Source organism: Eleutherodactylus coqui, chromosome 1 (assembly GCF_035609145.1).
Source record: "Eleutherodactylus coqui strain aEleCoq1 chromosome 1, aEleCoq1.hap1, whole genome shotgun sequence".
Classification (NCBI taxonomy): domain Eukaryota; kingdom Metazoa; phylum Chordata; class Amphibia; order Anura; family Eleutherodactylidae; genus Eleutherodactylus; species Eleutherodactylus coqui.
Window position 1 is genome coordinate 328,668,971 of NC_089837.1, and position 17,873 is coordinate 328,686,843.

General features: G+C 41.8%; 1 protein-coding gene across 1 annotated transcript in view; it reads right to left on the reverse strand.

The window, feature by feature from the left end:
• Nucleotides 1-10,789: 10,789 nt before the first annotated feature.
• SLFN11 (schlafen family member 11) overlaps nucleotides 10,790-17,873 on the reverse strand; it is a 54,414-nt gene continuing 47,330 nt past the window's right edge. Inside the window, exons 5-6 of the mRNA XM_066575121.1 lie at nucleotides 16,898-17,609; nucleotides 10,790-12,093 (exon numbers count right to left, since the gene is read on the reverse strand). Coding sequence (XP_066431218.1) covers nucleotides 11,316-12,093; nucleotides 16,898-17,609 — 1,490 coding nt within the window. The 3' untranslated portion in view covers nucleotides 10,790-11,315. The remainder of the gene's footprint in view (nucleotides 12,094-16,897; nucleotides 17,610-17,873) is intronic.

Below are 17,873 nucleotides of genomic sequence, written 5' to 3' on the forward strand. Positions count from 1 at the left end.
CCTAAATGAAGTACAACATGTGGCGAAAAAACAATGTCAGAATCACTTGGATATGTAAAGCCTTTACGGAGTTATGCTACGTTGAATGACGCATGTCAGATTTCCAAAATTTGGCTCTGTCACTAAGACACAAACAGGCTTCGTCACTAAGGGGTTAAGTTTATTTGGGCTAATAAATGCCCCAGAATTAAAAAACCATGTAATGTATTATCATAAAAGACAAAGGGGGTTTGTCTGTCCCTAATTTGAGGAAGTATTACACAGCTGCTAGAAATCACTCAATGGATAGAAACTCTGGAAGTATGTTTTCACATATTTGCAAAAAAAAGCCACACACACATTTTCAGAATTGAGATGGTCAAATGATCCTATAGTTCCCAATCAGTATAATATTAGCCCGTTTACCTACTATTCATTGCGTACGTGGAGGAATATTCACTTTAAGTATAATCTTTCTACTAATCCTTCTAGGTTATTGCCTGTGATACCAAATGTACAATTTCCACCAAGCTTGGACATGGTTCACTTCCAGTGGTGGCAAATTAATGAAGTAACAAACCTCCACCATTTGATAGAGAGTTCCCACCTACCAACAGTTGCTCGATTCCAAGCCAAGTTTGATCCTCCCCCATCTGAAAATTGCAGGCTCAATCAAGTTTTCAATTTTCTACATTCACTCCAGCTACCTCAGGTTCTCCCGGATATGACTGTTTGAAAGATTGTGTTTTAGAGACCCTATGAAAAAGGGCACTCTCTTTAATCTATAGTATCCTGAATAAGCCAACAGGGCATGGCAGACTACCTTTTATGACAAAATGGGAGAGTGATCTGGGTATTAACATGTCACTTGAAGGGGGCATTGCTGTGAAACAATCTCTAAAAAGGCAGTTACCTTAATGGAAACCTACTTAAAAATATTTCACTGTACCCACTTGGTACCTGCCAGACTGCACAAAATTTACCCAACATCTTCACCCCTATGTTTTAGGGGATGTACAGAGGTGGGAACTCAGCTACACATTTGGTGGACATGTCCTGAGGCGGCTAGGCTCTGGCCTCAGGTGTACAGGCTACAGCACAGGCTATTCGTAGGCCCATTTCAAAAATCTTCTTCGGTACACAATCTCTGACCATTATTATGAAAAAATATACGCAAAAATAATAACTGTCTTACCAAATTTAATCGTATCTGGAAATATTGGCAGCAATTTGAGTTAAAATATTTGTTCTAATTTTCCCTTGTTTTTATTCTTCATCTGTTATAACGTAACCATCAAGAAACATCTGAACCCACTGCGTATGTTTTTGTAAAACTATCTATTATATGTAGACCGTTGGCACATTTAGCATTCTATGCTGTAATATTAACAACAATACTCTGTATATGCAGTGCTTTGTCTCTATGTATCTATTAAGAAAAAAAAACCAATAAAAAATTTTATTGAAAAAAAAAAAATCTTCGGTGTTTCTCCTAGAGGATCTTGTCAGCCACAGGTCGAATACTGGGCACATACATTGATTCAATTATTTGTATGGTGGCCAGAATTAACATTGCAGCTAGATGGAAACCACTTTCTTTTCAAGATGTGATGAATAGAATTTCACAGATTGTGATGTACAAGAGGTTACATGCTATAGGGTAAGATTTGTTAAGACAGATTTGGGCAGGTGTGGGGACCCTGGATAGAACTGGTAGATATTCCGGGACTCCAGCATATCCTCCTGTCGACCTAGAGTGACCTGGTGAACCAATTAGACGATAGACCTGTTGAGTAGAGTTGGCCAGTTAAAAATATGCAAGAAGGAATCTGAAAGAAAGGTGATCTTGAGTTAGTTTAGTTACATTTTATTGTTGTGAGTTATAAATTCAAACACGGCATATATTTGATTCTTCTGGCAAAATAAATAAAATACGAAACAAATGATGATTACAAGAGAAAAAGGTATATATATATTATATACATTTTATAACGTCTCTGAATAACGTATTCAATGCAAGTTCAAATATTAAGCCCCCTGCATGGGGATTATTGCTATACAAGTGATATATTTTTCAATACACGCTTCTCTAATAAAAGTCTTTTGAAACTAAAATGTTTATAATCAATGTTAAATTTGTACGTATCCTAAATGGTTAAAAAAAAACAACTTTTCAAATGTGCTTCCAAAATAAACAGATGGAAATATATATCTTATCAAAAATTTGTACTGTATATTTGCACATATTTGGTTTTCACAATTGAAAATCTGAAAAAAAGACAATTTTTAAAAACATTTTCCCAATTTTGGCGCTTTTAATAAATATACACAAATTCTAATAGGACTGTTTGCACCACCTAAATGAAGGTCAACATGTGACAAAAAAACAATGTCACAATCACTTATATATGCAAAACCTCTACAGAGCTATTCTATGTTAAAGTGACATGTCAGATTTCCAAAATTTGGCTTGGTCACTAAGGGGTTAACTTACCTAGCTTGTTCTAGAGCAAGAAAATCTAGAAGGATTAACCCCTTTAGTGGCACGCCTGGAAAAGCGCCGGGGCTTGCTGCACTGACCATGCAGATAAACCCAGGAAGATTTCCGTGGACAGCTCTAGTGCCAAAATGTGCAGAGCACTGAGCCGTCATCTGAAATCTTCTGGGGTTTTTACTACATACTCAGCGCAGCAAGGCCCGCAGATTTCCCTGCCATAATAACCGCCAAAAATGTTGCATTCGTTAATACTTGCGAGATTAACTTGCATTGTTGGCTTATTTTAAAAAAAACAGAATTAACATTGCAGCTAGATGGAAACAGCACTGACACGCGTAGCAGTTTTTGCTGACACGTGGCCACATACAGAGAAGTATGGGTCCGCATGCTACGAACCGAGAAGGAGGTTTCATCCTCAGCTCCTGCACGGCCAGGTGCAATAGATGAGGATAAAACATTGCTGTAGACACTCTGTGCCGGAGGTCTGTAGGTCAAAACAGAACTACGGCACAGAGCGTCTAGTTCTGGGAATTCCGGTTAGGCCACTGACCTCACTTCCGGCCGGCGGAGCAGCGGAATGCCGTGGGGGACGCTTCTCTGGGGGCCCCGTGATCAAACCACCAGCATCACCTTTACCACCATTACGGAAATAAGTGAGGGGGAGGCTGGGAGAGGTGAGGGCCCTTGCAGCAGCCATCTTAACTTACATAAGGAACGCCATCTTGCAGCATAGTGCAGACTCCATTTCACCACTATTACTGCCCTTTTCTAAAAGACAGCTACATGTGCCTTGTGGTCAGTTAGGCTAGTTAACTCCTAATTGCCTGCAGGGCTAACAGGCTATCTATAATTCTATCTATCTTCTGTCACTGCCCCCCTGATGGAGAACCCAAAAAAAAAAAAAAAAAGAAAGGTTAAAAGGGGTTCTGTCATTAAAAACAAAATATTATATACTTATCTATTGCTCCCCAGGCAACCTTACCTCTCCTCTTCTCCTCCCAAATCTTCTCCTGGATCCTCTTGTCACTTGGGTCATGTGACCTGCAGCTGCCTGATTTAGCTGGATCCGGTGATGTAACGTACATTGCGCTACATTCTGCTTCCTGTAGGTCAATATACGCATACGTCACTAGTGACGTAGCATTCATTGCCCAGGCAGGAAGTGCGGTATGCATGGCTGGTGTCCCTTTCGCCATGGGAAGTAGTGGGTGTACACCACAGTTGGGCTGCTTGACAGCCAGGTGACGCCCCCACTTCCTCATTGGCTGGGCGCATTGATAGGGGGGTACCGAAAGGCACAGGGGAGAAGGCACAGCAGCGGCACCGCAGAGGAGCTTCAGAGCGGGGGCCCAACGGCGCCAGAGCATCAAGGGACAAGGCAGAGCAGCGGGCCAGCAGCAGAGGCTCCTGCGACACAGGGGAGCTTTAGAGTGGGGGTCCTTCAGCGCTGGAGCATCAGTGGAGAAGGCAGAGCAGAACAACAGTGGAGGGCAGACAGGGGCGGAGCTAAGTCCTGGCATTTAGCTCCGCCCTACCCCTCCCATTGCAAATAGTGGAGAGGGGCGGGAGCTCAGTTCCTGCTCCTGGCTCTTCCATCCCACCCCCCTGCAGACAAGCGAATCCACCCTTTGGGCTCCTTCCCACGGAAATCCGCTGCGTTGCCCGCAATGCTTATGGTGCGGAATTCCACCATGGAATTCCGCACAGTAAAACCACCCGTCCTCACCTGCGACATGCTCCATTTGCCGCGGGTGTATGCGCGGCCAGCTTCCATTGCAGTCAATGAAAGCCGTCCGTCACGCTATCTTCCGCTGTAGCACAGCAGAGGATAGCATGAAACCGCTTCCCCGCCTACCGCCAGCCGAGTCATGACGCAGCCTGCGCCTCATGTGACGCTGTGGGCGTGTCGAATGACGCTGCATGTGAGTCACGCGCTCTGTTGCGCATGCACGCTGAAGCGTCATGCGGGACGTAGGACGCCGGATTCGGAAGTATTGGGGTCTCTGGGGGGCGCCGTGACGGACTCCGCCGCAGAATTCCGCGGCGGAGCCCGTCACGGCCGTGTGAAGCCGGTCTTAGGCTGGGATCACACGGGACATATTTCCCAGCGGAAATCTCGCGGTTATGCCGCAGCGAAAAACCACGAGATTTCCGCCGGGAAAGCTCAGCTTTAAAACCCGCAGGTTTTGGAGGGTCTTGTCCGCATGCTTTTCCATTGCAGCTGGTGCTCAATAGAGGAGAGCGCGGCCGAAACAGGAAAAAAAAAAAAAAAGGGGACATGCTGCGGCCGGGGAAACCGCAGCACAGCGTCGGCTTCTGTTGGCTTTGCTGTGACAGATTCGCCATCCCGTGTGGACGATATTTTTGACAAATCTCGTCCACATGGCTGGCCAATCACCGGGATTAGCAGCCGCAGGCGGATTTGCTGCGGTAAAAATTCCGGACGGCATTTCCGCGGCAAATGCACCCTGCTTGAACCCAGTCTTATGGTTGGCGGGTTAGGTGTTGTTTCACAGTTAGGTGTAAGTTATCAGCTGAACATGCATCCATGTTCATGTGCATAATGTACGCCTACCTGTTAAACTAACCCTAACCCGCCATTGATTACAATACTCCTTCCATGCTCCTAGCAGCTTTCAGCAGCCAGGAGCTTTTCAGCCAATCACGAAGTGGGGGCATTACCTGGCTGTCAAACAGCCTAGCACTGGTCTACATCCACCACTTCTGTTGGCATCAAGGTACACCAGTACCAGCAGCCTGTACGAGTGCGCACACGCGAGACCACGGTGCGAGTGCGCCCACAAGAGAGAGAGAGCTACGTACGGGCATGGGCTACACAGAGATCTGGCGTTTGCCCACTCGCCACCAATAGAAATGTATCCCTGCCATTTTTGTCAGGCAGAATACATTTCTATTAGCCAGTGAAAGAACAAGCTTGTCCTGCCGCCTGTGTTTTTTGTTTTTATTGCCGTGCATCCACCCCTTTGCAGAAAAAAAATCTTACGGCCCTTTAAAATGTATGTATGTATGTGCACATATACATATGCGCACGCGCACGCACGCACGCACGCACGCACACACACACACGAGGCCATAAGATTTTTATTTTTTTTTTATAAATATCGCGTGTGTATGTGTGTATATATATATATATATATATATATATATATATATATATATATATATATATATATATATATATATATATCTGCGGCTCTCTGCGGCTACACATCTCTCTGCTTGTGTATATACACGCATATACATACATATATCTACGTGTATATATATATATATATATATATATATATATATATATATATATATATATATATATATAAATAAATAATCACACACACATATATACACACACACACACACAATGCATTGTGCTCACAAAGTGCATAGCACTTGCATATTTGCCTTGCGCAATGTTGGTCTGAGTTACTTGGACTGAAATAGTGCTCACTTGTGTAAAATCAGCCGAAGGGAATGAATGTAACATCACCCAAGACATAAAGCAATATTTTGCCCGCCATATCACATCTTCTATCCAAGTTAGGGGTGGTACAACAGGGTACTAGATCCTCCATGCCCCCCGTTTCACATCTTGTATTCAAGCTAGAGGTGGTACAACAGGGTACTAGAGCCTCCATCCACCCCCCTCCCCGTATCACATCTTGTATCCAAGCTAGAGGCGGTACAACAGGGTACTAGAGCCTCCATGCCCACCTATATCACATCTTGTATTCAAGCTAGAGGCGGTACAATAGGGCACTAGAGCCTCCATGCCCGCCCGTATCACATCTTGTATCCAAGCTAGAGGTGGTAGACAACAGGGTACTAGAGCCTCCATTCCCCCCCGTATCACATCTTGTATTCAAGCTACAGGCATTACAACAGGACATACATACATACAATAAGACCAGCTTTACATAGATGTAAGTGCAATTGGGCACACTGTTGTGCATGGTTTTATCTCTCTGAGGGTAGCCGCACACGGGTGTAAGCGCATGTATGCTCTATTGCGGAACGTACATATCCTATGCAGTGTGTGTAATTATACACACACACACACACACACACACACACCTTGATATATATACACATAGATAAAATTTATATATACATACACTCATACAATACATTGCATGGGGAATATTCAAAGGGGAAAAAAGACACAGGTATGTGTTTCCTGTTTTACCATGTGGAGTGACTACTGTGAGGGATTATTGTGAGTAACTACTGTGAGATGGTAAGGAAGATCTGGAAGCCCTTGGGAAGCGTTGGGTGTTCAGGGACAGAGGCAGGGAGAAACACTAGCAGATTTTGGTGGACTGCAGGCAGGACTGCAAGCTCCAATGACTGCACTAGATCACTGGATGGGCGGAAAAAGCTTTGTGAGGGCGGAAGTGGTCAGCACAGCAAGGGGTGCTCGGAGATGACCTTCTAGCAGGAGGGGCTGAAGATGTAGACAGAGCATGGAGGTGAAAATGGAGCCTAGGTAAGTACTACTTCTAAAAAAAACGTTTTGTATGTGTTATTTACAACAGGCTGTGTCGGCAGGGCAGATTTAATGGAGAAAAAAAAATACAGATTGTATTGACAGAACCCCTTTAAGTAAAGGAAGTGGTAGTAGTAGCAGTAGCCGACCCTTTCAAGAGACATGGACCGAGATGTATGGCATTATAGAAAAAAATGGTAGATCATTTTGCGTTCTATGTACTGAAACTGTAGAAAGCAGAACGTGGAATATAAATAGACATTTTGAAACTAATCATTCCCAGCTCTTGAAAAAAGTGAGGATGAAAGGACGGAATACATTTCCAGGCAGCTACACCTTAATAAGGGCCAATCTAATTCTATCCTTAAATTTGTAAAAGGCTCTACAAATTTAGCGTCTGCAAGTTTGACCATCGCTCACTCCATAGCTCGGCATGGAAAAGCACTCAGTGAGGGAGAATTTATTAAAGACACTCTCCTACGATGTGCGCCAGTTCTATTTCACGATATGCAGAATAAAGATGCAATTATTAAGAGGATATCCGAGTTACCGCCCAGTAGAAATATCATAGAAGATCGAATAATGAGACTGAACACAAACGTTCAATTGAAGATTTAGCCAATGAAATTCAGCAACAAAAGTCACTAATAGCCATGTTAGTTAAAGAATTCCCCCTCCCCTCACTTATCTCAGTTCACTGCACCCCACACAAGTTAAAGTTTAATATTGGACTGTTAAATAATATCAAGACCAACAAAAGAAACCGACTGACAGATGAACAAAGAAGTCACTAAGCAGGTAAGTTAAAATTAGTTTTTGGTTTATTAAATACAGTTATATATTACAATTATACTTTGTTATTTAAACTATTAATAATCCCAATTTTTTTTTTTCAAAGTGACACACCACCTGAGTTGTGCTCGGTTTTTAAGTGAATTTTGACACACCAAGCTCAAAAGGTTGCCCATCACTATCCTAGGGCTTTTATCAACTATGTATTAAAGAATTTAACAACACTCCAAATGGACCTCCCAGCGCAGCCCGTTTTCCAGGCCCAAATGTGTAAACCGTACCCCTTTCTTACTCACATCACGCTTAGCATATGCACAGATATCTGTTGATAAGGAAACTCATCATTCTCTCACACTCATGTAGCTGCTTCTACTTTTAACGTTACTGCTTATGCTGCCACTCCTTTATATTTTTCCTGGGACTGCATATGGAGCCTTGAGGTTCACAGTCTTATTTAGTGGCGTGCATTACTCTCACCTTGAGTAGGTATTGACCGAGTGCTGCTGGGTACTGTCTTTTAGCTCCATCACCTAGACGACCAGGTTGTTTTAAATTCCTCCTCATCTATATAATATCCTCCCAAAGCTTTACATGATTTTCAATAGGACAAATAAATTCCATAGCACTTGATTGAGAAGGGGAAACAAAAAAGTGGTTATGATCTAGGTCAGTGGTGGCGAACCTATGGCACACGTGCCAGAGGCAGCGCGCAGAGCCCTCCCTGCTGGCACGTGCCGCCATAGGCCTCTCACCACTTGTGAATCCCGACAGGGGCCACGGCTCCCCAGTATTCTTGTATTATGTCGCCACCGGAAGTTAGGGGGTGGCGACATAATACAGGAGTTGTACAGGCTGGGGGCGTGTGGCCCTAGGAGGGGAGGCATCCAGAATCACCGGCATCACGTTAACCTCGGGCGATGCCACGATGACAGCCAGCGGTGGCGGATGGAGCAGTGGGGACAGCCGCAGCGGCAGGAAAATAGGCAGCGGACAGAGCAGAGATCGGCAGCAGCACAGATGCTGGAGGGAGCGGCACTGGCAGCAGGAGATGGAGCGCCGGCGGCATGAGCACAGCCACTGCCAGCGGAGGCTGGGGAGAGCGGGGGCAGCAGCTGGAGAGCAGGACACGGAGCAGCTGCAGCACAGGCTGTGGGGTGTCACCACTGCGCCGGAGCCCGCTGGGGTGTCACTATTACCACTGGGGGATGTTTACATGTGGTGGAAATGGGCAGGGCTGTTTCAAAATAGACAGCGTGCAGATTTTGACTGCTTTTAGGATGCAGAAATGCTGTAGAATTTTCCACAGAAATTTCCACTGAGGACATTCTGCAGTATTTCCGCATCCAAAAAGCATTCAAAATCTGCACACTGCCTATTTTGAAAACAGCGCTGCCCATCAAATAGTCTATAATATATTATATATATATATATATATATAAATAAAATTGAATGTATGCGTGTCTGTTTGTCCTTTATGAGCTACTACACCATTCATCCGATCGCCATGAAACTTTGGGAAGTTGTTGAGTACACTCCTGGGAAGATTATAGGCATAGTACAACTATCCTACGATAAATGGCGCGCGTCATCGACAGTTACGCCCCCCCCCCCCCACGTAGATCGTTTGATTTCCATCACTGCCACTAATTCTCTCATGTTTCGTAGAAACATGAAATTTGGCACGAGCATTAATTATGTCATAAATAGGAAACGCTAATGGGTCCCAATGCAATTATTCAATTCTAAGCGCAAAAGAATTAACGTCCAAATTTTACGTACGGAATCTAATTTTCTCCCTTCCCAATGTCATAGAAACTTGAAATTTGGCACGAGCATTGATGTCATAAATAGGAAAAGCTAACGGGTCCCAACTCGATTATTCAATTCTAAGCGCCAAAGAAATAGCGTGCAAATGTTTCATACGGAATCTAATTCTCTCACTTCTTGATGTCATATATATATATATATATATATATATATATATATATATATATATATAAATGAATGTATGTCTGTCCGTCCTTTATGCATTACAACACAAGATATATAAAAACGAATGTCTGTCTGTCTTCGCAGCAAGGCGCGACGGGTAAGCTAGTCTATACACATATATATATATATATATATATATATATATATATATAAATAAAATTGAATGTATGCGTGTCTGTCTGTGTGTCTGTTTGTCCTTTATGCGCTACTACACCATTCATCCGATCGCCATGAAACTTTGAGAAGTTGTTGCGTACACTCCTGGGAAGATTATAGGCATAGTGCAACTGTCCTATGATAAATGGCACGCGTGCGAGCGTCATCAACAGTTACGCCGCCCCATGTAGATCGTTCGATTTTCATCATTGCCACTAATTCTCTCACTTCCCGATGTCGTAGAAACATGGAATTTGGCACGAGCATTGAATATGTCATAAATAGGAAAAGCTAACGGGTCCCAACTCGATTATTCAATTCTAGTGCAAAAAAACTAGCGTCTAAATTTTACGTACGGAATCTAATTTTCTCACTTCCCAATGTAATTTGGCACGAGCATTGATTAGATCATAAATAGGAAAAGGTAATGAGTCCCAACCCGATTATTCAATTCTAAGCGCCAAAGAATTAGCGTCCAAATTTTACGTATAGAATCTAATTCTCTCACTTCCCGGTGTAATTTGGCACGAGCATTGATTATGACATAAATAGGAAAAGTTAATGGGTCCCAACTCGATTATTCAATTCTAAGCGCTAAAGAATTAGCGTCCAAATTTTACGTAGTAAGGAATCTAATTCTCTCACTTCCCGATGTAATTTGGCACGGGCATTATGTCATAAATAGGAAAAGCTAATGGGTCCCAACTCGATTATTCAATTCTAAGCGCAAAATAATTAGCGTCCAAATTTTACGTACGGAATCTAATTCTCTCACTTCCTGATGTCATACATATATATATATATATATATATATATATATACATATATATATATATATATATATATATATCACACACACACACACACACACACACACACACACACACACACACGAATGTCTGTCTGTCCTTTATGCATTACTACACCATTCATCCAATCGCTATGAAACTTTGGGAAGTTGTTCAGTACACTCCTAGGAAGATTACTGGCATAGTACAACTATTCTATGATAGGTGGCGCGCGTGCGAGCATCGTCGACAGTTATGCCCCGCAGACAAAGATCGTTTGATTTCCATCTCAAGCACGAAAGCAAAAGGCATTACGAGTAACAGGATGCATGTTCAACTACAAAATGATGCATCCACCGAACGTTTCGCTTGACAATTGCTGGATATTGAGAATGCTCAGGTAAAATGAAAGCTGTGCTGTGATTGGTTGCTATTTCTTATACTGCTGAGGCAACATGAAAGCTGTGCTGTGATTGGTTGCTACTTATACTACTGAGGTTACATGAAAGCTGCGCTGCGATTGGTGGTTATCTAGATATATAAAAACTATTGTATGTATGTATGTCTGTCTTCGCAGCAACGCGCGACGGGTAAGCTAGTAATGAATAAACTACTCAGTGTTTTCTTCATAGAGTACATGTAGCTTTCCAGTTGCTCTTGAAGCAGCACAGATAAAAAGGTTTTCATTAACATTGTAGTATTTAGAAACTGGGTCAATTGCAAATACAATGAGGCATTCCAGTCCAGAAAACCGTCGGACACTGTCTACAAGGATAGCATTTCGGGAGATCTCTTCAGCATCTCTGAACACAATCCGTTCTCTTATTTTCCTTGCAAGTCTGCTCATTTCCACAGACAACAGATGTCTGTATTCTTTGGCTACTTCTTGTGTGCTGCATAACACAGCAATATTCTTTTGTGCGTAACCTTCCTTAAGATATCTCACACAGTTTTCAGAGACGTACTTCATAATGTCTGCCCTCGACAAAAACACCTCTGCATAGAATCCTTCTATCTCATGGCAGCACTTACTCTTTTCTATTACCTCATTCAAAAAACTGGATGTAGATTTGGTAGCAAATGCTTTCATTTTCTCCTGCGTTTTGGAATATATTAACTGTGGGTTCCGAACCACCTTTGTTAAGATGCGCCTCTGCTGAAATCTCAATTCTGGCAGGCCAGTACATTCATTGTGGCATGATTGGAAATAGTCCAGGAAAATCCAAAATACACCATTAGATTTTATAGTAATGTCTTCTGCTTTTCTAAACCAATTACCATCCTCTGCACGAAAGTTTTGAGCTTCATCCACTACGATGTGCTTAATGTCAAATATTGGTCGACTTTCAAAACACACACGAGTCACGGCCTGACAAATACCGAGATTCCTGAAAATGAAAAACAATAGGTTTAAAACAATTCAATATTCAGAATGTTAGAATCAGTAGCACCTCCTATTTGATAAATAAAAAAAAAATAAATGGAGCAGCAACGAGTTCATGGACACAGTAAATTCTAAAATATGTACAAGCACTAAGGGAAAGACAAAAAAAAATAAAAAAAATTAGGTCTTCCGTTAGGGATGGTTACTTTGTATACATGACAAAGTTTACACTGAGGCTTTTAATATGAGTTTTAAGGGAAACTCAATGGGGCTTTGCTTATTTTCCAGCATTGTTTAATGTCCCAAGGGTAAACAGATCCATCCTAGTGACAGATATATATATATATATTACATACAGTTTACAGTATACGGCTGCCATGAGCAGATTTATATGAACACAATTCATTTCATTGAGAGCTGCAGAAATAGGTTTTTAGATAGAGGTCTACATGTAAAGTGAAATCGATCGTCCATTTGCACAGGACCCAATGATTATCGCTTCTGAGCTTTCAAGAGGTCGTTGATTTTTATGCCTGCATAATCTAAATGCTGAACAATTAAGCAAACAAATTTTTGTTCCTCATTTAACCCCTTGAGTGGCACGCCCGGAAGTTTTCCGGGACGAACTCCACTGCTCATAGCCCGGAAGATTTCCGAGCTATATATCACTATGGGAGCTGCAGAGCACAATGCCACAAGCTGTAGCAGTGTGCTCTGCCTGCACTGTCCCACACAGAGCACTGCAGCACTTTGAGAAGCAGGAAGATATTGCCGATCTGCCAGCAATCTCCTGCTTTGTATACAGGTTGCTATAGAGACCATCGGCTTGTCAGAAGCAAGCCGATGGTCTCTGTTGCAGGGAGAGCTGGTGCTTGGCTGTCAGGACAGCTAGGTACTAGCTCTTACAGCACACAGATCAGAGAAAAACTCTGATCTCTGCTGTGTTAACCCTTTACATGCTGCAGTTTGTGACTGCAGCATGTAAAGGGCTGCCACCCCATGGGACCCCCCCCCCCCCCAGAATGTGATCAGGGAGTCCTGATGAGTCTCTGTGAAAGTCCCCTAAAAGGGACAAAAAAAAAAGTAAAAAATTATTTAAAAAATGAAATACATAAAATTAAAACCCCTTGTCTGCCTTTACTTTGTGAAAAATTAAAAATAAAATTACGCATGTAGTATCCCTGCGTCGTAATGACCCAGAGAAGGAAGTTAGTACATTATTTAACCCCTTAATGACACTGTCCCTTTTTTTCTTTTTTCCCCATTTCTTTTTTTTCTCCCCCTAAAAAAAATCATAGCTCCTTTATTTATCCATTGACGTCGCTGTATGAGGGCTTGTTTTTTGCGGGACGAGTTGTATTTTTCAATGGTGCCATTTAAAGTACCATATAATGTACTGAAAAACTTTTACAAAAATCTAAGTGGAGTAAAATGAAAGAAAAATGACATTCCGCCATCCTTCAGTGCGTTTTGTTTCTACGGCACACAAACTGTAACAAAAATGACCTGATAACTTTATTCTATGGGTCGGTACGATTACTACGATAGCAAATGTGTGTACTTTTTTTTACTATAGCACTTGTATTTTTTTTCAAAGACATTTAATTTTTTAAAATTATTTTCTGCTGCATCTTCTGCGCGCAATAACTTTCTTATTTTTCCATCGGCATACTTGAGCAAGGGCTCATTTTTTGCGGGACGTCCTGTAGTTAATGTTGGTACCATTTTGGAATACATACGACTTTTTGATCGCTTTTTATTGCATTTTTTCTGGGAGACAGGGTGACTGAAAAAGTGCATTTCTGGCATTCTTTATTTTTTTTTCAGATTACGTTCACCGTGGGGGGTAAATAATGCACTATTTTGATAGATCAGACATTTATGGACGTGGCGATACCAAATATGTATTTTTCTTTTATGATTTAGATTTTTTTATTATAGATATGGCAAAAGGAGGGCGATTTAACTTGTATTACTTTTCCCTAAACTCCCTACAAATTTTTTCACAAAAGTTATGCAATACATTATATATACCCAAAAATGCCATCAAAAAGTACAACTTCTCCAGCAAAAAACAAGCCCTCACATGGCCGTGTCAATGGAAAAATGAAAAAGTTATGGCTCTTGGAACGCGACTGCAAAATTAGTTGAAATTAAATGATTGGCCCATTTAAAAAACCTGCCCTGATGGGCACGACAGGGTCGTAAGAAACCCGCCACTCAAGGGGTTAATTGCTGGCAGTGTTCACATGGAAGGATTATTGTTTAGTTTTGAACAGTCCAGCGATCAACTGAACAATAGTTGTTCCATGTAAAAAGGCCCTAAAGCTACCATTGAGCACACTTTTAGGTCTGCAAGGTTACAGTCTACAAACAAACCTGTATAGAGTTTGATACTGCAGTCATAAGAGCCAACAGCTGAGTAACAAAGACTCATCATTCAGCTGTCATTCAGTTTCTGCAGGACTAAAAATAATCGTTAGTTTGTTCGCTTGTCATGGGAGCGGGGTACTTCCCACAAAATTACATACCCTTACGTCATAGGGATAGCGTGAGATCATGGCAGATCTCGCGCTATCCCGCAGCGGGAGCCGACTGTCACTAGTAGCCGGCCTCCCACTGCAACAGCGGGGGTGCATCGGAGATGTGCCCCCCCCCCGCTGTTAACCCCTTCCCTGCCGCGATCTAAATAGCATGCTCCCTCTGTGACTTCAGCCGGCTCTCGCGAGGTTATCGCAGTGAGCCCAGTTGGTTGCTATGGCAACAGGACGCCAGATACCGGTGTCCTGTATTGCCATTGCCTCGTAGCCAACATCAGTGCTATGCTGTAAGTCCCTCAGAGGGACACAGATGGTGTAAAAAGAGCAGCAAAATAAAGCACAAAAAATGAAAATGTAAAAAAAAAAAAAGTTAAAAAACCCATTATGCTTTTTCTCATTAGCATTTTTTAAAAAAATCCCACATATTTGGTATTGTCGTGTCCATACAATAAATCAGACGTGTTTTTTATCCTGCACGGCAAAAAGCGTAAATAAAAATACGCTAAAAAACTGAGGCAAAATGCTAATTTTTAGCACTTTGCCTCCCAAAAAAACGCAATACAAGTGCTAAATAATACGCATGTACCCCAAAATGGTACCAATAAAAACTACAGCTCGTCTTGCAAAAAATAAGCCCTCACAGAGCTCAGTCTATGGAGAGAAAAAAAGAGAAAAAAAAAAAAAAAGTTATAGGACTTTGAATGCAGCGATTTTAGAAAAAAAATAATTTCCAAAAAAAGAGTTTTTATTGTGGAAAAGCCTAAAAAAAATACAAGAATTTTGGTATCGTTGTAACCGTACCGACCCGCAGAAAAAAATGTAGTGACATTTATGCTGCATAATTAACGCTTAAAAAAAAAAAAAAAAAAATCTATGGCAGAATTGATGCGTTTTTTTCTCCCTACGATCATTAAAAAAAAAAAAAATTTTTTAAACGTTAACAATATAGTCAATGTACCCAAAAATGATACCAATAAAAACTACAGTTCGCCACGCAAAAAACAAGCCCTTAGAAGGCCGCGCTGACGGAAAAATATAAAAAAGTTATGACTTTTGGAAAATGGAGATAAAAATATACCAGAAATAGTTTGGTCCTCAACGCCAAAATAGGCCATGTCATTAAGGGGTTAAACAATTCTCGTTCAGCGTTTCACAAACTTAGGTTATACTTTGGAAATGCCATGAATTCCTCAGACGGTAATACTGCTTCAAGGGCCGTGTCACACGAGCGTATGCGTATTTGCACATTAGGAACCGTATATGTGCATGTCCAACAACGTTTTTTTTACCATACGTTTTGCGCACGCAAAACACAGCACAATGCTCTGTTATTGAAATGGCCAAATTAATTTAATAAGTTCAAGAGGTGTTTTTTTGCCTGCCCAAATGTGCAGGAAAATAGAGCATACCGCAAAAGTCAACAGGCTCCATTTTCAGCACATTGCATGCACAAAATTTTCATACGCAAATTCATTTGTGTGAAACAAGTTAAGTTTTATGTACCCGTATATACTCGAGTATAAGCCGAGTCAATACGTTTTACCACAAACAACTGGTAAAAACTTACTGACTCGAGTATAAGCCAAGCTATACTCGAACAGGTACTAGTTAAAAAAAAAAACCCGCAATACTCTCACCCTAGTTGGCATCTGTGTACCCGGCGCGATGGTCTCCCCGGCGGTGCGGCAAGCTGCTTGAGAATTTTCCCCGCTGTCATCTCCCTGCTCAGCTTTGAATTCCCCACCGCCAGCGCTGTGTAAGTAAGGGCTGTGATTGGACTGAGCACCAGCCAATCACAGCCAGCGCTCGATAAACCAATCACAGCCATTCAGTGAGGTCATTCACTGTATGGCTATGAATGATCGAGCACCAGCTGCGATTGGCTGGAACTTGATCCAAATCACAGCGCTTACTTACACAGCGTTGACAGCGGGGGAATTCAAAGCTGAGCAGAGAGATGACAGTGGGGAGAATTCTCAAGCTGCTTGCCACACCGCTGGGGACACAAACGCCGGGTGGGAGGTGAGTATTGTGTGTGGTTTTTTTTTACCTCACTCGAGTAAAGGCCAAGGGAGGCTTTTTCAGCATAAAAAAAAAATTCTTAAAAAGCTAGGCTCATACTCGAGTATATATGGTACTTTGAAACAGAAAAAGTTGTGCACCCATGATCTAGTGGTTGCTGCAGGCGGCCAGGTGTTTCCAACTAGGCAAGTGTATATACATTTCTTGGAAAATAAAATCAGTAAAAAATCTGATTGCTATATTTACCTCACATAATTTCTTAACGGTTTATTCTCACAAATATAGAGGATGTCAAAAATTGAACAATTATATCTATTTTTTATTCTCTTGACAGTCTCCAAGGCAATAAGAGTTTTTCCAGTTCCTGGTGGTCCATGCACAAATAAGGTCTCATTAAAGAAGTCATCTGCCAGCACCTGATACTGTTCTACAGTAAGAAGGTTGAAGTACTCAACTCCAAACTGGTCACTTAGCAGGTTTCTAAAACTGAGTATCACTATAGTAAGTGACTGCAGTAATTCTTTCACAGTATCCAAATCTTCCAGTTTGTAGGTCTTTGGGTACTCCATCACAGGGCCGGAGGAGCTGGATTTGCCATGTTCAGCATTTAGACACAACACAGTAGGAATTACACACAACTTCCCAGTGAAGCTTCCAATGTTAACCAATTTTTGCTTCAAGACAAAGGCTAATAGTCGTGAATAATTAAGTCCATTTTCTGAAACCTCTGCATTGAGGACAGAGTATAGTGTTGGATAGTGGTTAGGTGCTAGAAGCAAAATGTCACACACAACATTGGGGTTGCTCTCCAGCTCTAGGTCCACAGCCCAGCTCCTGGATACAATTACCGCCCCAGCGTTTGGCAGTATAGGACTCAGGAGGTCTTCTAAACCAGGGTACTCCGCTTTAAGATCTTCATACAGTCTATCCGGTTTTATAGTTAAATTATCCCCAATACCTGTGCAAGGAGACAAACAAAAAATGTAAGCTATTTCAAGACTTTACCATAACGAACAACAATACTAGTATTATGTGTTACTATAGTACCTGGTTTACTATTTTGTGACTAGATAAGTTAGAGCTTATAAAAACGATTACTTAAAGGGGTTGTCTCGCGAAATCAAGTGGGGGTATACACTTCTGTATGGCCATATTAATGCACTTTGTAATATACATCGTGCATTAAATATGAGCCATACAGAAGTTATTCACTTACCTGCTC